At 46.3% G+C, this 22,397-nt stretch overlaps 1 protein-coding gene across 2 annotated transcripts in view; it reads left to right on the top strand.

The window, feature by feature from the left end:
* The window catches only part of KCNK10 (potassium two pore domain channel subfamily K member 10), a 105,001-nt gene that overhangs the window by 24,375 nt on the left and 58,229 nt on the right, over positions 1-22,397 (top strand). For both annotated transcript variants that reach the window (XM_015571550.1, XM_015571544.1), the window contains exon 2: positions 20,808-21,142. In XM_015571550.1, coding sequence (XP_015427036.1) covers positions 20,808-21,142 — 335 coding nt within the window. The remainder of the gene's footprint in view (positions 1-20,807; positions 21,143-22,397) is intronic.

Below are 22,397 nucleotides of genomic sequence, written 5' to 3'. Positions count from 1 at the left end.
TCAAAGTCCACTCCACTTCCAACATGCTGCACACATCCAAAGTCTCAGATCAGCCCTAGCTGGTTTGGCTCAGTGGATAGAGGGTTGGCCTGCAGACCCAAGGGTCCCAGGTTTGATTCTGGTCAAGGGCATGTATCTCAGTTGCAGGCTCCTCCCTGGCCCAGGCCCTGGTCAAGGCATATGCAGGAGGCAACCAATCAATGTGTTTCTCTCACGTTGATATTTCTCTCTGTCTTTCTCTCTCTCTTCCACTCTCTCTAAAAATCAATGGAAAAATATCCCCATGTGAGGACTGAAAAAAAGAAACACAAAGTCACAGATCATGCAGTGACCCTATGCCCAATCATAAGAGGTCTCAGAAAAGTTCATGGACAAGTACATATAGTAGCATCAGAATCCAAAATTAAGGCCACTGAGCAGAGTCCACCAATGTCTTGAGTAATTTCCCTGTATGCTGTGGCACAGGCACATGGAATGGACCAGATTGGGAGGGGGCGAGTGCCCAGAAGGCCCAGGGAAGTACCTGGTAGCCAGGTGAGTTAAGTGCTGAAGTTCAAAAATTTGTACTTTACTCCAATCAGACTCCCAAAGAGTTGATGTGCTCTTGTCACTAGGATTCCAGAACTCAGTGATGGGTACTTTAATAAAGTTCATGATCCCCAGAGGAGCTTGCTGTAGAGATGAGCTTACAGTCCGTAGCTGAAAATGGATGAATAATTTTAATTATGTTTCTAATATTCGTAAGGATGTTCTGCCCTCAATAGATTGCTTTTAGAGTATGATCCTTTGCAGATTTCAAGGAAATTTAAAGTGTTTGGGTTCATTATTTTAAATCACTATTTTATTTTACTTAGAGTTATTGAATAGCTGAGAAGAATTTTATAAATTATAAGAGTCCAAGCTTTCAAATACCAAAAGTAGCCCTAGCTTGTTTGGCTCAGTGGATAGAGCGTCAGCCTGCAGACTGAAGGGTCCCAGGTTCCATTCCAGTCAAGGGAACATGCCCTGTTTGCAGGCTTGATCCCCAGTAGGATGCACACAGGAGGCAGCTGATCAATGATACTCTCTCATAATTGATGTTTCGATCTCTCCCTCTCCTTTCCTCTCTGAAATTAATAAAAATATATTTTTTAAAAAAACACCAAAAGTAGCTATTCAAATCTGAGAACTAGGAAGAATTCTAAATTGTTCACCTAACAACTAACTTATTCTTACAAAGGTGACATTATTATATTAATTCAGAAGAACCATCTCCAATGAATGGTCAGAAAAGTTGTCTTTCTAATGATGCAACACAACCAATGTCACCCTTGTCACCACTGTTTGTCATTAAGCATTTGTTGAGTACCAAACTACTCATAGCCTTGTGCAAGATGTCCCACAAAGAGACTCATTCCCTGTCTTAGAGTTTCCAATAAAAGAACAAACATATGGGGAAATACATATAAGAAATAGATTGAAGAGAATTGGAGTATTCTGAATTAGGACGTTAATGAATGCACAGTGAGAAGCGTATAACCTAAACAAGGGTCATAGGTGACTGTGTTTAAGTGTTTTCTCAAGGTTGAAAGTAACATTATAATGCACCAAGAAGGGAAGGTTGGGACAGTACCCTTGAAGTTGCATGTTAAATTTAGGTGAAGAAAGAGAAAGCTGGTATTTTCAGGTCGGGAATTGATCCTACCGGCAACACTGCTGCTGAAACTGGTGACCTGAAGACCCATCAGAGCTTTGTGTGAGCCTTTGCAGTGTGAGGCCATTTGTGTCTAAGGATTCATTGAGACCTGAACCTTCTGGGCATAAATGTGGGCACTGGATCAGCCAATGTATCTGTTAGGATGGTTTCTACAGCAGGTAACAGAGAGCCCAACCTAAGTGGGATCCAGCCCGTTCTAGGACTCAGGACTAAATGCATCAAGGACAGAGTATTTTTTCATTTTTCCTTTATGTTTATTTTTGCTTTTTTAATTGTTTTATTTTTCAATTACAGTTGACATTCTGCATTATATTAGTTTCAGGTGTACCTCATAGTGGTTAGACATTTAGATAACTTATGAAACCATCCCTCTGATAAGTCTAGTACCCTCCTGACACCAGACGTCATTATTACAATTCATTTCTTTTTTTTAAATCCTCACCCAAGGATATTTTTTTTTCCATTGATTTTTAGAGAGAATGGAAAGGAGGGAGGGAGGGAGAGAAAGAGAAAGAAATATCGATGTGAGAAATATATCAATTGGTTGACGTGGCGAGGATCAAACCTGCAACCTAGGTATGTGCCCTTGACTGCGAATCAAACCTGAGACCCTTCAGTGCACAGGTCAACACTGTAACCACTGAGCAGCATGGCCCGGGGCCAATTCTTCATTTCTTGATTTTTCTCTGCCTTGTTCTGTTCTAGGCGTGTTCCTTCCTGGTGGTTCTAAGATGCTGCCAATAGCTCCAGGGTTTCATCCTTCCAGATTCACATCCTTCAGGGAAAATAAAGCTAAATTCTCTAAGGCTCAAACAAAAGTCTTGCAGTTCAGTTGTCTTAGTCCTGATTGGCCTGTCTAAGGTCAGATAGTCATCTTTTACCCAATCATGGTGGGGAGTGGGATCCAGCGTGCTGATTGGCTTAGTCTGAGTCATGTGCTTCATTCCTGGAGCTCTGGAGTGAAGGTAATTACAAGGAATGGGAGTGGGGCTGGAGTGGTTTCCCTAAACAAAATCAGGGTGCTATTGCTGCAACATGGCTCATCATGGATGCTGAACAAATGGAAGGGGTAGAGGCAGGGCAGGTGAAAATGGAAGCAGGGATACTAGTTGGGCGATATTTAAAGCCCAGTCAAGAACTCATGGTGGCTTGGATAAAGAGAGTGGCATTGAGATGGAGAAGGGTGGACAGATTTGATTTATATTTTGTAGATGGAAGCCACAGGGTTTGCTGATGGGATACGTGCCGAACGTGGTAAAAAAAAAAAAAAGTGGGGGGGGGGTGAGGGTACTTAGAAATGACTCCTAGGTTTGTGGATGGAACAACTTGGAAGAATGGTGGTACCAATTTTTTGAGATAGGAAGACTAAAGGGTTTTACTTTAATGTTTAATTATTATTTTAGTCAACCTTGCTATTCTGGCTTGGTGGGAATTTGCAAAGCCTGTCAGACATCTGGGTGGACATTTCAACTTCTACCTTCACACTTGTTCTGTTAGGCCAACCTTGGATGATTTCCCAGGAATCTCCCAAAGCATTTCAGGGTACTTTTAAAACAAAATAAAAATAGAATAGAAATGAAAACAATTATTTTAAGGTCTTCAAAAGTCCAGATCAATCTTAATCCAAATGACCTCTCATCTGATTCGAAGCTCCCCTTCCCCTGTAGGTCAGGCGGGGCCTGAGATGCTGCTGACCAGCAGTGAGAAGGGAAGCCCATGTGTTCTTTCTCTACTTGTTCAAATTCCTTCCCTGATTGCTTTGTGGCTTCTGGTTCTTCCAGAGGCAGGTGGCAGGCAGAGGTGAAAAGGCAAAAACATTTCACGCAGTCATAGCCAATTCCCTCTGTGGGTCTCTCCATCACATCTAGTATAATGTAGATTAAAACCTGTTTGTGTTCCTATTGTTGTATAACAAACCATCTAAACTTACAGGTGGGGAACAAGTATTTTATTGTGCTCATAGATTCTGTAGTTTAGGACTTCAGGCAGGACTCAGCAGAGATGTCTGGGGCTGCACCTGGGAAAATTTGAAGACTACAGATGTTGATGGGGTGGAGGGTAGGGGAGCTAGAATCAACTCCAGACATCTTTGTACGTGTGATTGGCAGTTAACGCTGTCTCTCAGCTGAGATTTTAGCTTGGCTGTTGGCTGAAACACCTACATATGAACTCGCCATGGGATCTCATGGCTTAATTTAGGCTTTCTCACAGCATCACAGCTGGATTCCAAGAATGAATGCCTCAAAAGAGCCAGGACTTTTATGATAGCTTGGAGGTCACATAATGTCACTAATGCCTTAATCGCAGCCTGTCCAGATTCAATGAGAAGGAGCATAGATCTCACCTTCTCCCAGGAGGAATAGCACAGTCACATAGTGAGAAGAGCGTGCTGGACAGGAGGGGTTGTGGCCAGTTTGGGAAACGTAGGGTCTACCACGAAGCTTAACCAGGAGACCATTGATGAGACTAATTGGTTTAAACGATTCAATTACTTCTAAATTTTGAACATGTCCTGAAATCAGGGTCTCTTTTATTTATTCAAGGGCTTTACTGCTCTTGACCTAACTTGTATTAGAGTTTAAAGGTTGACTCATTAGAACTGGTAAGCACTCATTCATTTAAGAAACACTGATGCAATACTTAGTTTGTGCAAAACCTGTGCTAATAGCTGTGGGGGCAAATTGAGATACCACAAGAAGTCAACAAGCTCAAAGGAAGACCAGTACAGTTGGTTCTCAATTAACTACACTCTGGAGAGGAAGAAGGCCATTGACAATCCCTAATGATAATTACAATACAAGTACTCAACACAAAGCACAAGGTGAGTTTATGGAAATTTACTCAGTTAGCATTGTACTCCATGTTCAGAAATATATTTCTTATTCTATAGACTTACCAAATTAATTATTATTATAACTAGCAAATATTAAGTACTTACTATAACCATTCAATATACTGGCACCCTGCAAGTATGATATCATTTAATTTGCAATGTAATCCAATGAGGTGGGTTACTGTATCAATTTTATAGAGAAGGGAGAGATTAATAGAGAGGTTAAGTGAGCCAGGGTGGCATTTGTACTTGGGTCTTCCGCTCTCACAGTGTATGTGTGCAAAGCTAGAACAAGACTCCAAGTTCTGGATTTTCTCTTTGGTGTTCTTTTCTTTAGACTCCTGCTTTTTAATAGTGTCCCATGAATCATCCAGGTCCTAAGTGGGTCTTGAGACCCAGTACGAAGAATAAGAGGGAGGGAAGGCTTATAGGATTCTGGACCCCTACTCTAAATTCCAACAAAAATTCTCAATAGCCTTTGAGATATGTTACATTATATATATTATATTATATTTGGTCATCTCTCTCTTCTGACCTCAACTTCCACCAACGCCCATTGCAATGCCATTCTTTGGGTGAGGGGCTTCCCCAGGTACCACCCCAAGGCTGGGCCATGGCCCTGAGCATTCCAAAGCCCATGTGTCCTTGGAAGGTTGGCCACTCGGGTGATGGCTGCATGGCCTTTCATGCCGTCCATGAGGATGCGTTAGAGATTGTCTTCATTACACAACCAGATGTTACTGGTGATGGCCGTGGTGATCTGGCATCTGGATTCCTATAACTTATAGCCAGCAGAGCTCCCTCATTATTCAGCTGCAGAATGGTATGGACATCTGCAGTGTCAGCATGGCTTAGCACCTAGTCAGAGCCTGGGGACACAGCACCCCTGCAGCTCCTGCACCTTTTACACCCAGATCCCCAAGTTTTCTTCTGCTGGACTCTGCTGGTGTCTTCACTGGGCATAAAGATCTAGGAGTCATCAACAAGTGGGTGGGGTTTAAAACCATGGCCCTAGAAGAGGTCACTCAGGGACAGAGTACAAGTCCAATATTTATTAATTTTGAGGATGAGGACTTCACAGAGTGAATTTAAAAGGCTCATCCAGAGAGAGTGGAGGAAAATCTTGAAAGTTGGTGTCACAGAAGTGTCAAGAGTGGGAGCATTTTAAGAAGGAGCAAGGCCTTCTGTGTGAAGTACAGCTGAGTGGCTAAGTCTAACATGACCGTGATGGTATCCTCTGCACCTGGCAATGGGAGAGAGTAGAGATCCTTCAAGGAGCAGTTGGGTGGCCTCACCCAGTGTCGTCCTGCCTACATTGTGGCTGGTTGTGTCGAGTGGCTGGTGGCTGTGCTTCTTCTGTCTACCTGGCTTCCGGTTGCCAGATAAAATACAGGACAAACAATTAAATGTGAAGTTCAGGGGAGAAAATGTAAGTATGTCCCTAATATTGCATGGGACACACTTCTTAAAAAGTTGTTGTTGTTTAAATCTGAAATTCGAATTTTACTGGCTGTCCTTTTTTCTTTTTTTCTGAGTCTGGCAGCCCACATTGCATTGTACACTTTAAAATGGTAGAAGTCATGGATTTTATATTGTGTGACTTTTAGCACACTCACAAATCTCACAACCCTACCCTAACTAGACTGTCATGTAGGTGACCACATGCTCTGCTTCTAGGTTGAGCCACTAGGGCCAATAAGGAGACAACCTTGAGGGATGTTATTTCTGGGAATAACTTCTATTCAGTTCCCTTAGGGCACCTCACAGAGTGTGAAGCACATAGTAGGCATTTATCAAAAGCTGGTTTGATGGAAAATCAATGATACTTGAATGAAAAGGAGCTCCCCAGTACCTGTGACACTACTTATAGGACTCCATGGGATGGGCCTCAGGTGGAAGTTCTCAGGGAATTGAGTCATGTGGCGCTGGTGGCTGTGCTGGGGGCACCAAGTACTTACTCCAGGACACACTATTTTAGCCCTGTGGCTCTGGAGCAAATGGCTTTGCTGAAATCTGGACATCCCAGTTATAGCCTAAATGCAGCTGGCTTCAGAGAGGCCATTAAAAATCTTTGAAAGGCAGGGAACTCTTGGAAATGCCCACAAATTCTGAGACAGCCAGTCAGAGTCATTCGCTAGTTTAATTGGATGCAGCAATTTCTCTGCCTTCCTTTCTCCCCTGTTCTCTGAGGTACAGGAGACATAGCCACAAGACTATTTCCAATGAACCCTTCAGAGGCAATTTCAAAGCAATTAATTGAATCTGAAATGTAGGACAAATTACATACCAGCTAGGACTTTCTATGAAGATACTATTCCTTGGTTAAAAGCTGAGAAACCCAAAGGTTAGATTTAACTATCTATGAAAATGGTTTTGTTCTCTTGTGGTTTCCTCCTGAGTTTTGCTATTTACAAGAAGCCTGCATCCACAGATAACATTCGTTTGCATGGCAAGCTGAACGCCATATTTGCTTTCTACACTGATTGATTGAGCCCTACTGTGTGCCAGTATTCAATACCTAATTGGTGTTTTGAGCAAATTAGATTTTCAAATAATGTCCCATGGTTCTAATAACTGAGCAGTTCCTTGAAAGGGATTCTGCTTATGGTGGCTGCTTAATTGTGACTAACCCATCACGTAGTGAGTTTGCCCACATAACAGATTTGGGTCTGAGGGTGGTCGTGTGGAAGAGGAGTTTAAGCCTTGAAAATGAATGACAGTATACCCTTGCTTTATGACCTGTTTCTTGGGGAGCAGCTTAAGGACCAGCACAGCAGCTTGGCAGATTCTCATGCGACCCATATAAGGATCTATCTACTTTCTGAGATTTTGGAGGCATGCTCTCGATCAGTGGTTCTCAACCTTCCTAATGCCGTGACCCTTTAATACAGTTCCTCATGTTGTGGTGACCCCCAATTTCATTGTTACAAATTGAACATAATTAAAGCACAGTGATTAATCACAAAAACAATATGTAATTATATATGTGTTTTCCGATGGTCTTAGGCGACCCCTGTGAAAGAGTCGTTCGACCCCCAAAGGGGTCACGACCCACAGGTTGAGAACCGCTGCTCTAGATCCTTGAGTGCTGGGTCTTTTCTGAAGGCATCCCCCACCCCAATTCACCCAACCTTGAGTTCCTGGACAGTGGGTGTGCTGCTCCATCACTTTTGTGTCCCCTGGTGCCTGAAGCACAATGGATATTTGATGGACACTTGTCAAATCCATTCTGTGAACGTTAACTCTTGTAGGCTGTACACTGGGGTTGGGACAAAGGGACCATGTTCTAGGGGCATGCAGAAGAATTGACCTTCTAGCTGGAGGAATTACTAGTGAGAAAGGACTGCAGCTATTTGGAGGGTAGAATGAGGTGTTGGTTTATCCAGAAGGTCTAGCCTACATTCAGCAACTCTCTGGTGTGGAAAATTCCCCTGCAGTTCCCCTGGCAGCACTGACTCTTGCCTTCATCCCACCCCTTTCCATCCCCCAGACCCAGGTGGTGCTGGAAATACATGGAGCTGGTTTATGGAAGCTTCCCTTCCTGCCTTTTGACATTCACTTCCCCAATTTTTCAGTAAGTCTCTTGATTCCTTGAAGACTTCCCTCATTAAAGCTATTGATAATGGTTTAAAAATGCTTCTCAGAGAAATGGGCTGGTCCATTTGCTGCAGCATTCTCTTCCCAGCCTCCAGAGGAACAACGTGGGGGTTCTTTTCCCTGTTCGGTTCAGCGCTCTGGCTCACCGCACTCGCTGCCAGCCTCGGAGCTGCATTTGCAGTAAATTGGAAATGCTGATGTCAGCAGCCGTGATGCTGCATTAGAGGAGCCACCTTGGAGGGAATCTTCCTGGAGGGTGATGCTGAAAAGCGAAGCTGTTCTCTAGGGTATTCTGTAGACACTGCTTTCTTTCTTGGATGGACCTCATTCCCTTTTGCAACTTAGTAGGCACAGCAAAGGAAGACCACCTAAAAAATATGTTTCCCCCCAACTGAGTTTTTCTGTAGGAGGTTTTGGTGGCTATGAAATGGTCCAGCAGTGCTGAGTGATGAAACCACTGATACTGCTTGCCGGGCAGCGTGCACTGGGGCACTGAGACTCCAGACCCCAGGAGAAGGGCAAAGCAAGGGTACACTTCATTCTGTATCAACGGTTTGTTCTTAAAACTATAGAGATATAAGCCAAAGCCCATTTTACATGCACACCAAAATTTCTGTTTAAACCAGTTCTGCAGGAAATTCTTGTGCAAAGTAAATATCTAGGTTGCAAAGGGATTTCCAGATACGATTTCAGGTTTGTTTATAGGAGAATCCATCTTAATATCTTCATGATGTGTCCTGACTGCTGGCTCTGAGCAGGGAAGCAGGGCAGGCTTGCAATAGGGCATCCAGGGCAGTTGAGTAAGAAACCATGGCTTTAGAGTAGCAGCTATCCCCCTGGCTGTTCGATCTCTCTGCCGCAGCCAGGATGAGACCCTGAGCAGAAAGAAAGAATAACAGTTTCCAGGAAAGGACAAAGGAAGTTGAGTCTATTCCCTGAAGAGTGGAGTGTTGAGCACAGAATCTGAGCCGGGTGAGGAAGGAAGAAAGAGAATGTCGTGCGGAGGGCAGGGCGGAGGGCGAGAGACTGAGGGTGAGAGCAGGAAGGAGAGGATGCTCAAGTCCGAAGTGGGTCTCCTTAATGGGGCATGTCAGAGGCAGGGCCATTTCTTGCCCCTGGAAGAGGAGGTGGTTGCAGTGGATGCCGGCAGTGTTCCCAGCTCTCGCTGGTGGTTTTCCTGGACCTGTGCACCCGACTCCAGAGTCTGTGAGCTTCCCCGCAGTGGCTACCGACAGGCTTGTCAGAGGACTCCCCTGGGTGTGCTAGCACCTCTTCCAGGCTGGTCCTGGCGTTCATATTCCCAGGGGGTCATCTGAAGCCAGTGACTTGACAGGGTAAGGGAATGAATGTTTAGCCCCCTTGCTTCAAGGTGGGGTGAATTCGGAGACATAATGTGTGCTGCAGGGCTCCCCAAGAGCTCAGGCAGAGATGGGACTTCACCTGGAATCACACCCTTGTGTGGTTCCTGCCCTTCTCTTCCCTGCGTCCCCACTCCCTCATGGCCTTCTCCTGGAAGCACTTCCTAAATAAATTGCTTGCAAACCAATGCTCATTTCAGGATCTATCCGTGGATCTACTTAGGAATCTGATCTAAGTCACTGGTTGAAATAGAATGGAGATGCTGATAATGGTGAGGAAATCGAGGCAATGGGAGTGCAGATGTTAGATGGATTATCCGCGAGGCAATCACCCAGGAGGAAAGCAGGATCTGGGTGGAAGGCTTCAGGGAATCTAGGAGAGAATGGGGTCTCCACCAGCGGTCATGAGGAAAAGGAGGAAGTGGACGAGCCAGAGGGTTTGGGTCTCAAACGAACAAGGAGTTTGACAGAGTGTAGACTGTTGGTTTTCTGGAATAGGGTGGTCCTGGTGTTGTGGGTAAGGGAGATTGAACAACCTCTACCTGAAAGCCACATGCAGCGTGCCCTCAGGGAAAGTCCAGGTGTCAGGGAACAATGTGGAGAAAGGCTCCCTGAAAAGGCTGAGGAAATAGGGGTGCTCTTGGGTAACTGGGGGTCCTGAGGTGTTTTTGAAAATGCTTGGGATGGAGAGAAAGGGAAGGATGCATCAGAGCAGAGGAAGCAGAGAGTGGAAGAGGGATCAAGGCTACGGGGAAGGAGATCAACCCACAGGGGAGCTTACCTTCCGTGGCTTCACTGGCCTCACACTTCTCAAAAGCATTGGTTCCCCCGGTTTCCAGGTGGATGGCAGCTTGGCAGCCTGGACAAGGTGTGGAGGTTGGTACTGTTCCCTGCACATAGTTGGCATGTACTAGCTGAGTAAGCAGATGAATGACACAACAAATTTCTAAATGCCTTCTCCTATCACTTCTATATATTTTATGCTCTGATAAATATGGAACTTTTAGAAAACCTTGGAACTTATTGAAGTACCTCTAGCTGCTCTCACCATCATTAGGTGGAAAGCAATAAACAGAGTTCCTAAGGTTAGGGAATTAGACAATAGCCAAGCTTATGGACTTGGTCATAGGATCTGTCTCCCTAAGGCAATGATTCTCAACCTGTGGGTTGCGACCCCTTTGGGGGTCGAACGACCCTATCACAGGGGCCGCCTAAATACAGCCTGCATATCAGATATTTACATTACGATTCATAACAGTAGCAAAATTACAGTTATGAAGTAGCAATGAAAATAATTTTATGGTTGGGGGTCACCACAACATGAGGTACTATATTAAAGGGTCGAGGCATTAGGAAGGTTGAGAACCACTGCCCTAAGGGGTTAACACATTTTTCAGTTTTTCTTTCTACGGTGGATCTTTTAAAGGAATTGGTTAGCTCAGTACGACCACTCATGCATTTGTGACTGCTGATATTGATGGGAGTTTGTTGGGGTTGGGGGAAAGTGTGGAGAGGCTGAGGTAGGGCTGAAGAAGCAAGTCGGGCCCTCAGTACATTGGAGGCCATGTGCAGAGCCATGGGAGTAACTGTGGGGTTTAAGCAGGGGCAAGATTGGGATTTTAGGAGGATCACCAGCTCCAGCCTGGTTGTGGGGCATGCTCTGTGTGGAGCCCAGGGAGAACCACGAGGTAGCAGCCCACGAGATGAGCAGTGCAGTGGGAAATGCCAGGGCTGTTCTGACCAGCTCAGTACGCATCAGGACTAACTCTGGTCCTGGGCTCCGTGTGCTCATGTGGGTGGGTGAGGGCCCCTTTCATTGTAGCACTAAAGGCATCCCCCCTGGTTCAGGAGTTACCTACAATGTCCAGAAATTCTGGAACAGGTTTTCTTTTGAAGAGAGCTTCCTGGCAGCCAGGGACGGAAAAGGGTCTATGAGATAGCTATTAATGAGCAGCAACGTAATGCTGTGTGCCAGCAATCAATTCAGCAGATACACACTGAGGCTCTTCCAGGCCAGGCCTTGTGAACAATGCTGCAAACGGGGAGGTGGTAGAAGAGCTGACCTCCCTGATGCCCAGGATGCCACATCCTGCTTCTCCTGTGTGTTTCTCCCCTCTGCTGTTCCTTGAATGCTGCTCCTTTGAGCACCATCTTTTAGTAGCTTCTCATTCTCCATCTCCCTCTGAACCAATTCATCCAGCTCTGTAGTTTCCATACCACTTCTATTCTCACTAGAGGCCTGGTGCACAAAATTCATGCACTCGGGTGGGAGTCGGGGGAGGGGAGCTCAGCCCAGATTGTAAGAGGGTGCAGGCCAGGCTGAGGGACCCCATTGGTGCACAATTGGAGCTGGGGAGGGTCACAGGAGGTTGGCCAGCTAGGGAGGGACTGTCGGGGGGGAGGGCTCCAGGGCATGTCCAGTCCATCTCACTTAGTCCCAATCAGCCAGACCCCAGCAGCAAGCTAACCTACCAGTTGGAGCATCTGCCCCCTGGTGATCAGTGCACACCATAGCAACTGGTTGACTGGTCAACTGTCTGATCCCTGGTGGTCAGTGCAAGCGGTTGAGTGGCCTTAGCATATTATTAGCATATTACACTTTGATTGGTTGAACGGGTGCCCGGATGCCTGGACACTTAGCATATTAGGTTTTTATTATATAGGATGGCTCTCAAACCCAGGTTCCAGCTAGATTGACCCCCACCCCTCAGTCCCAGTCCCTTGTGCCCAGTCTCTACCGATATCTCCACGTGGGTGTGCTACAGGAGCCACAGACCTAAGTCTTCTGTCTTGGAGAACACCACGCACTCCCAAGCCAGGTGCCTGAGTATCATCCCAGACCCTGCCCGCCGCATGCTTCTCATAGGGGTTTTCCAGCCCTTGTCTCTGACCCCTCTTCACCTCTTCTGCTACTGCCTACATTGAGGCCCAAATCCTAAGATCCTCATTCTCTGGGTCCTTGTGCTGGTGAAGGACCCTGACTGTGTGCCATTGGGTGGTTTCAGGAGAAACCATTTGCTTATTAGTCCTGAGAAGGAATTCCCTGGTCTTTTGAACCCCAGATGAACCAGCAACCTTTGTACTCTCCCCAGGATGGGTGGGAGTGCCTGGAGGGGGTGGGGTGCAAGGAGGGGACAGGGCTTCAGCCTTTGGGGAACTCAACTCCAAATCATGCTGTTTGGTCCTGGTCAGAGGGACCCCAGGAAAGCGGACTGGAGGGGAATTCTGCCTGGTTAGCCCCGGGGAGGTGACTCACAGAGGATGATTCATGCCATTCAATAGATTTTTTTTTCCAACCTAAGGAATATTTTGTACCCATGAGTAAAAGGTAATCTTCTAGCCCTTTGTGAAGAGAACAAGGAAGCTCAGAGTGTTTGGAGCACTGGGAAGTGAATTACTTCTCTGTCTCCTTTCTGGTCTTCCCTAGCAATTGACAATGGAGCCATGAAGAGCTCTGCTTGGACTATTGACTTTCTGAGAACTTGACACCTTGGCCCAGGATATCTATCTGTGGAATAAAAATAAAAACACACACACACAATAGTACCAGGGTGCTCATATCTTCAGACGCAGAGCACTCTGCAGTTACATGTTCTTTGGGGCAGGTGTGTGAACTTGATATCCTAAATGCCAGCTCCAGGCAATTTATGGAGGGATGCGTGAATGAATTCAGGAGTGGAGCAAATTGTAACTAGGAGTCTTCCAGGTGCAGGCACTATGCTACGCTCCACATTGAGACACAGAGGAAGCATAGAGCAGTGGTTCTCAACCCTGGCTGCACATTAGAATCGCCTGGGAATCTTTTTAAAATCCTGATTTCTGGGCCTCATCCTCCGGAAATTCTGTTTCTTTGTTATGGGGTGAGTCCACAACATTAGTAACAAAGAAACAGAATTTCCGGAGGATGGGGCCCAGATATCAGGATTTTAAAAAGATTCACAGGTGATTCTAATGTGCAGCCAAGGTTGAGAACCACTGGCATAGAGGAAGAGCACTGATCCCACTGGGGGTGGGAGGGGCAGTCAGGGAAGACTTCTAGGAGATGGTGACATAGGAAGTGAGGTTTAAAGTATGAGGAGGAGTTGGCAGCTAAAGAGTGGGGAGGAGAAAGGAATATTGGAAGCAAGACCCACTCCTCTGGGCTCAGCACGCAGGGACCTGGGTGCTGCTGGGTTTGGCTGGGGCGAAGGTTGAGTGTGAGGGCGTGGCAGTGGTAGAGGCTGGGGAGACAGGCAGGCGCCAGGTTCTGGAAGAGAGTCTGGTGCAAACCACGGAGACAGCACTTATTCTGAATCCCCGTGGTGCCCCCAGGGGAGCTTAAGGACCAAGTGGATGTGATCAGATTCACACCTGAGAGATTGCCGCCTGGCTGCGTTCGGGAGGATGGACTTAAAGGAGGTTGTCTCGGTGATTCAGGTGAGACCAGGGTCTGCACGGAGGTGAACCGAGGTGGCGGCATATTCTCAGCTCCCTCTCCTTCCCTTTCAGCCTCGTTTCCTCTCATCTCGGCCGTCTGTCTCTAAAACTTCCCGGAAATTTCATGATACCTTGGTCTTTTCCATCTGCAAACAAAGCCTGAGGTCCTAAAGAGGGCGAGGCAAGAGCAGTGATGAAGCCCAAGGGGAGAGCCTTTGCCATGGTGGCATTTGAGGGCTGGTAAGAGTACATGGCTTGCTCACTTACTGTATGAAGACTGAGCTGCCCCTGTACTTTTACCAGGACCAGCTCGATCACCGTGAAGATGCAGCTGCGCCTTGGAAACAGGAAAAACAAGGTTTAGAATCAGAGGGAGCACATACGTTCTTTCTGCTCTTCACAGAGGAGGTCATGGCTGAAACCAGGTGCTGTGACAGCGCAGGCAGGTGCGGCTGGAATTGTCTGCTCCTCATTGCTCCCTTCCCCTTCCCAACACCTCACCCCCCACCTCCTTTCCACACCCGGCCCAGCACCAGCCCACGCCCTGGGCAGCCTTTGGGGATTCCAGGCACAGCTGTAACCTGGGGCTCTGTGAAAGCTCTGAGCTGCCTTGCAGGTGGCCCTGGAACAATTCCAGACCTGAGGGAGTCTGGGGAGAGCGGGGCGAGGGGGGGCAGGTGTTCTCTGCCTCTCGCTGAGTGTTGTGGTCACAGTTGTACTTTGCCTGGGTCAATAGACAGAGTCACGTTGCCGGGCGACAGTGGCACCTCTGAAGTGGCTGCGTTTCAGGTTTCCAAGAGACCCTGTGCCTGTGGGTGATGTTTGTTCCGGGTGGAGTGGGAGGAGTGGAGGCACTCGGGGTGCAGTGTCTGAAGACGGATCCAGGGACGTCACTGCTTGTTAGCTTGTGATTCGCTAGTCAGTGTCCCCTTCCACCAAGTGAGATAGATAATGACCACTGCCCTTTTGTGAAGATAAACTAGGTTCCCACATGATAAGATCTCTGTCAAAACTCTCCCACCAACTCCGAAGGCAGGGATGTGTGTATTTACTTATATATCCCCAGCACCAACGCATGTTGCCCAGCAAACTCAAATGTTTGTTGATTGAATGCATGAATGAATAATGCAGTGACGTATACAGGACATGGGAAACCCTGAATCATGTGAAATTACTAAGAACTCATTCAACCAAGAAGAAGTGGATCTCCACATGAGCCCTCCTATCTACCCACATTTAGGTAAAAATGAATGGGCTAATGTTTGTGAGGAAACGTTTTAAAATGAGCATCAACGGAGGGATATGTCTTCCAGCCCTTCCTCTTATGTCAGTTGGAGTCATGCGCAGGATAGGCTGTTACGGATGTGACCCACCCACTATTGATTCATTCAATGGGCAAACCTCCATCACCTCCAGGAAACTACAGTGGTCAATCTCGTCAACGGGGAAATATATGCATGCCTGTCAGAGACTCATGCCTTTCTGAGTTTTGGATAAAAGGGCCTTTTCCACCTGGAATTTCTTAGTTTCCTAGTTTTCTGTATCTATGCTTCGTAGGAGACTTGACTTTGAAGTCAGATTGCTCTCATTTTAATCCTGCCCCCACCACTCTCACCCCTCTTGGCCTCAATAGAGTCATTGAACTTCTCTGGGCCCCAGTTTCTTCATCTGTGAAGTAGGGTGGGTGGTGGCCATGAGAAAGCGTATGCCTTGCAGGCCTCCAACACCGGGAGGGCGAGGGAGCATAATTGAGGAGCATAATTGACCGAGAGCCTGAGCTGCTGCTGTGGAACCCACTGTGGGCTTGCCCTCTGGGCACGTTTCCCGGGGTCTGCTCTCAGCTGGGGACTGAGTGCTGCAGGGCCCTAAGGCAGGTGTCTTCCTGGGAGACACACGATTCCTCAGGTGGCCAATTTTGGCTCAAGAACTCCTCAGTTGCCATGCTGGACCTCCCCTGGGCTGCAGAGGCTCTTGAATGCTCTTGTCCATCCTTCCTCCCTCTCTCCATTACTGGGGACCAGATGCACAGAGTGCCTGCTGGCTGCGCTAGCCCCCGGAAGGACTCCCATTTTCTCTCACACATGCATTTTGTGCATAATGAAATCCATGCACAAAATCCCGTCTTGGTGCCTGCTTCTGGGAGGAACTGGAATCACACAGGGCGATTGTACCTCATGCTGAGCACCAAGTGCAACAATGAAGGCAAAGAGTTTATTAGAGTGACGGGCACAAAGGAAGTGCCCAGTAAGTGGTAGGACATCCTGTTACCTTCAGCACCACCACATCTCGTTACCTTCATCATCACATGGCCATTTTGCTTCTTTGCTGGCTTCAGGCACAGCGAGCTCCAGCAGCATCCCAGGTCACACAGCAACTTTGTATTAGAGTGAGAGCCACTATGGCTCCAGAGGAGAAGGAATGGATTAATTAAAACACCCTTTAAAAACGTATCCAATTAAAGCAAAAGGCACAAACCAAGTCCTTTTTCAGCCAATGAAATGTGCAACCAACTTTGCTAAGGCAACCAACTCTATTTTCAGTCCATTATACAAAAGATTTATAATATTTGAAGGTTCCTGCCAGTGCCCCTGATGTCTACACATATATAGTCAAGCCTCGTTTCTCAAACTTCTCCCATCTCAAACAATTTGATTTTTGACCAAGTTGTTCACTGACAAAAATGTCTTCCTTGTTGACCAAAACTTGAGTTTTCCACCTGACAGCCCTTTCATGCTGATATCCAACATGAAGAAAAGCTTCTATAATGCAACAAGCAAAGGGAGAGAATGTGTTTGTTGCTCATGAAATTGAGGATTAGCACAATTTTAAAACAGAAAGAGGCCATCAAGAGTGTTAATGTTGCAAAGGGTGTGAAAGTGCTCGCAAAACAGCAATCGCTGGCAATTGAATAAGTGGAAAAACTGTTGTTTGTATAAAGGAAAAGCAGTTAGCTGATGATAGCATTTTGTAGGCAGTGATATATGAAAAAATTCCTTTAAGGGTGATAGAAGGTAGTTCTATAAATTTAAGAAAATAAATGTTTATTTATAAATTAATCAGTACATTAGACATGTGCTCTGACAGGGAATCATTTGGTGGTCTGGAACAGATTATTTCAATTTACATTATTTCTAATGGGGAAAAAATTATTCCGTTTTCAAACAAATCACTTCTAAATCAGCCTTCCAGAATAAATTAAGTTCGAGAAATGAAGTTCCACTGTACTGCAGTCATTAAACCAGGGCACCTCATTTGCTGTTCCTGAAAACCCTGTGGGAGTTAAAAAAGAATTGGCCATTATTATTCATATTTTGCAGATAAGAAAACAGAGAAACTAAGGGGTGGTTTCAAGGTCACCCAAATGCTCACAGGTTTGGGACTGGAACTCTGGTTTTTGCTCCTGGTGCTTTGGAAACTCCGGGTTTGGTGGATTCTGTTCTAACTCTGTTCCCAGGGACAGTCTCTTAGCAAACTTGCACCATGAACTGGCCTGGAAAGACCTTTCTCAAGCCCACTTCTGCCCAGCTTCGGGGTCCTAGAAACCCTGGAACCATCCGTGATGCAGGAGTCAGTGAAGGGGACCCAGCAGCTGGCCTCCATGCTTAGGCCCATCATTTCTCATCCAGCGGGGCTCCATTCTGACAGTTGCTACCTGAGGCTGTGGACTGTTCCTTAAGGAGATTGTCACTCCCTCCACGCCCATGGCGGGAGGGATGGTGACTTAGTCCCACCACCATACAGCTCCTCTTGCCCATTTAGTACTAAATGAATGCTTGTTACAAAGGATGGTGGTGATTCTGATAGAGCTTTGTTTATAGTTTGAAGGAATTATCATCAATAACAACAACAGAAAAGATATATTTGCTCTGTGCTAGGCATTGTGCCAAGATATGGAGTTCTAACAATTGAAAAACATGCTTTCTGACTCCAAGGAGCCTACAGGCTCTTGGAGGGGACAGACAGGTCACGTCTGCCTGGAGAGTCCAGCCCGACTTCACAGAGAAGGCAGCTCTGAGCTGAGACTGAGGAGGATGGGAGCTTCCCAGGCAGATGAGGGTGGAACGGGGCTATTGGCCTAGGGAATGTCCAAGAAGGCGTGAACAGTGATCTGCTCTGTTGGAGAACCTTCTGTCCAGTCTTGTTGGAATGCCAACTTGTTTTTCACTCAACACCACTCATCCACATTGTATGTATAGTTTGGATATGCCAACATTTCTTCCTTCCCACCATTCTCCATTCATTTCATCAGCCATCACTGATTGGCCTCCCTTTGCCTGCCAGGCACTGTGCAGGACACTGGGGTGCAAAGGTGAAGGGGTAAACATGGTGCCTGCCTTCCTGGAGCTCTAAGTCAAATGACGGGTAGACAGGCTCTACCAACACCAGGGGGCAGTGGGTGTGGGCCAAGGGAGACCAAGGTAGTGGGGGTTATTAGTTCCTGTTGCTGCTGAAATGAATTGCTACAAATGTGGTGGCTGAAAACAACACAGATTTATCACTTTATGGTCTGGGACGTAAGAAGTTCAAAAATCTGTCTCAATGGGAGGACATTAAGGTGTGGGCAGGGCTGAATCCTTCCGGAGGCTCCAGGGGAGAATCTGTTCTTGCCTTTTCCAGCGCCTGGAGGCTGTCTGCATCCCTTGGCTCATGACTACTCACTCTTACCTCTGTTTCTGTACTAACATCTCTTTTTTTCCCTGGCACTCCCGCATCACTCTTATAAGGACACTTAAACTGAGCTCACCCAGATAATCCAGGAAAACCACCCTATCTCTAGATCCTCAATGTAGTCACCTCTGCAGCATAGTACTCTTGTGCCACCTGAGGTAGTATAGGCATAGGAACTAGGGTGAGGATGTGTGGACATCTTTGGGGTCATTATTCTGCAGACCACTGAGGGAACAGGGGAGAGATGCTTCCAGAAGTGGTATTTACCCCCAGATTTATGCGTCAGCAGGTGGGTGAACATGGAAACAGGGAGGTCACCTAAGAGGCTACTGGACTGGTCCAAGCAAGACAGGATGGTGGCCTGGACAAGGCCGGTGGCCATGGGTATAGTGAGAGGTGCAAGGGATTGAAATGACAGCAAGGAGGTTAAATGGATGGGAAATGCAGGCAAGGTTGAAAGAAAGCTGCCCTAGACAAGGCTCACCCTCCCAGTGTCAAAGACAAGTGGAAACTTGAACATACTGTCTTCAGGGAACATAATTCCCGGGGTGTAGATTCTAATTCTTAAATATCTCAGATATTTCAGAGTTGTATGTTCATGTAACTTAGAAGGAAATGTAACATGTAATGACTTTATTTGATCGAATTATATATATATATATGCTTATGCCACTAGTTATGATGTGCACTGACCACCAAGGGGGCAGATGCTCAACACAGGAGTGGAAACCACAGGCATGGAAACATAGAACAGACTGATGAATCTCAGAGGGAAGTGGGGAGGGGGTAAGGCAGGAAGACATTAACCAAAGATCTTATATACATACTAGAGGCCCAGTGAATGGATTTGTGCACCAGTGGGGTCCCTCAGCCTGGCCTGCAGGGATTGGGCCAAAACTGGCTCTCCAATATCCCTCAAGGAGTCCCGGATTGCGAGAGGGGACAGGCCAGGCCAAGAGACCCCCCCACCCCCTCCGCCAGTGCACATATTTGTGCACCAGGCCTCTAGTATACAATAAAGGCAGATGCTCAGGTTGGTTTCCAAAGAGAAGAGCAGATTTTGAGGCTCTGGGAGGAAAGGCTGATGTACAAACCTAGATTCCCCAAGGTGGTGATCCCTCCGGCCAGGTGTTGTCAGGGTCACTGGTGTTTCCCAAGGCAGAAACTGAGCAGTTTAGCTCTCAGGAGTGAGGTCGTTTGTCGCACTTAGGTAATGAGGTTTGTCATCTCCTAATACCTTATTTACACAAAGGTCAGGCAGCACCATGAAGGAGACCATAATAAGCATTAGTACAATAAAGGGAGAACAAACCCAAAGGGAAATGGCTGTTTTCTGAAATAGCATGTGCAACACCATCCTCAACTTCCTGCCATTCCAGAAAAGACCCCAGCTTCGCACATTTATTTCCAAGGTAATAAAATTGCTCTCACAGAGATGAGGAACCTTTGAGAATTCCATGTGTTTAGAAAACTGGGGGAAATTTCCTTTTCAGTGGCTTCTTATTAGAGGAAAATAGAAGAAAACTTTCATTATTAATAGGTCAGGAATAATTACATCTAAGTCATCACATTCTCTGTTGAGAGGAATGTTTAGGAGGCATTTTAGTATTCTTATATTTTTCAGGAAACCAAGTTAATTGGCATAAATATCACCCATTACTTCCTTCTTTCTCTATGGCCACCTTTCTTTTTCTTCGCCTTGAGTAGTCTTCAGAAACCAAACTTTCTTGACTGTGTCTCGTTTTTGACTCATCACCGTTGTAGACAGCTCCCCCTTCTTTTCTTTGTTTTGTGACGTCAGCCCTGGCTAACAGGGACTGTTAAACTTGCTGGTCGTTCACCTCCTCTCTGCTCTGCCCTCGGTATTTGGACAGAGTAGCTGGGTATCCATATCTCATTTATTTCCTCTCCACGTGGAACAATCTCTGTTTTTCCAATATGGTGATTTGATGTGTATCTTATATACTGTTTGAACAAGGAGAGAGGAGATGAAAAATAATGGGGACCAGACTTCAAATTTGGATACTTGTAGAAAAATAGAAGCATTTCAAATGCAATTAATAACTTAAAAAAAAAAAACTAGGACTGATCACATTCCCTAAATGCATCTTGGTGAGCCATCTTACTCCTCACACTTGAAAGCTGGCCTGAGGAAGACATCTGTGCTTAATTTCTGAGCAGTTTTGTGTTCTGTGCTTATAAATAAACTGTCTTTCCCTCTCCTCTCCCTGTTTCCCAGTGGCCGTTCCCGCAGCAGCGCCCCCAGTGTGCCAGCCCAAGGGTGCCACTAACGGGCACTACCCGGCCCCACGCCTGTCCATCTCCTCCCGAGCCACGGTGGTAGCCAGGATGGAAGGTGCCTCCCAGGGGGGCCTGCAGACCGTCATGAAGTGGAAAACCGTGGTTGCCATCTTCGTGGTGGTGGTGGTCTACCTTGTCACGGGTGGTCTCGTCTTCCGGGCTCTGGAGCAGCCCTTTGAGAGCAGCCAGAAGAATACCATCGCCTTGGAAAAGGCAGAATTCCTGCGGGACCACATCTGTGTGAGCCCACAGGAGCTGGAGACGTTGATCCAGGTGAGCAGGGTGGGAGTCAACCACAGAGCCACCTGTGGGGACAGAGGACAGCACCAATTTTGTCTTTCTGGTTCTGGGATTACCTGCCTTTGGTTATGATGCTCCTAATGGCCGGAGAGGACCTCTCTGGGGAGGTGACCTTTGAGCCAAGACCTCAAAGAAACTGGAGAATAAGACAAGTGACAATGTGGGGGCAGAGGGGCCATACGCAATGGCCTGGATGTAGGAGCAGGCTGTGACCTGCATCACCTGCTTTTGGATGTGGTGACCAGAAGCAACAGCAGGCAAAAAGGCTGTGGGTTTCCAAATTCAAGTCCACCCATGTGCGCTGATTAACTTTCTGGTTCTGAAGTCCAAGTGAGACACTGGGGTAAGAGAGTGCCCTAGGAGCCAAAGAAAGAAGGCATTTTATTTTATTTTATTTTATTTTTAAATAAAAAATTTTTAATTGAATTTATTGGGGTGACATTAGTTAATAAAATTATATAGGTTTCAGGTATATAATTCGATAATAATTCACCTGTACATTATATTGTTTATTCACCACTCCATGTCAAGTCTCCTTCCATCACCATTTATTCCCCCTATACCCTCTTCTACCTCCCCCGCCCCTTTCCCTCTGGTAATCACTATGCTATTGTCTGTGTCTATGAGTTTTTTGTTTGTTTGTTTGTTTGTTTGTTTGTTTGTTGGCTTAATCCCTTCACCTTTTTCACCCCACAATTCCCCTCCCCTTTGACAGCTGCCAGTCTTTTCTCTATCTATGAGTCTGTTTCTGTTTTGTTTATTAGTTTATTTTGTTCATTAAATTCCACATAGGCCTGAAATCATGCGGTATTTGTCTTTCTCTGACCAGCTTATTACACTTAGCATAATACTCTCCTGGTCCCTCCATGCTGTCTCAAAGGGTAAGATGTTTTTTCTTTTTTATGGCTGAGTAGTATTCTATTGTGTAAATATGCCACAGCCTTTTATCCACTCATCTACTGATGGGCACTTGGGCTGCTTCCAAATCTGGGCTATTAATAACACTGCAATGAACATAGGAGGGGTCACATATTCTTCCAATTAGTGTGTCAGCTTTCTTTAGATATATTCCCAGAAGGTGAATCACTGGGTCAAGGCAGTTTCATTTTTAATTTTTTAAAGAACCTCCACACTGTTTTCTACAGTGGCTGTATCAGCCTGCATTCCCACCAACAGTGTATGAGGGTTTCTTTTTCTTCACATCTTTCCAGCATTTGTTTGTTGATTG

The sequence above is a fragment of the Myotis davidii genome, unplaced genomic scaffold (genome assembly GCF_000327345.1).
Source record: "Myotis davidii unplaced genomic scaffold, ASM32734v1 scaffold732, whole genome shotgun sequence".
In the NCBI taxonomy this organism is placed as follows: domain Eukaryota; kingdom Metazoa; phylum Chordata; class Mammalia; order Chiroptera; family Vespertilionidae; genus Myotis; species Myotis davidii.
This window is presented reverse-complemented; position numbering and strand designations above follow the sequence as displayed.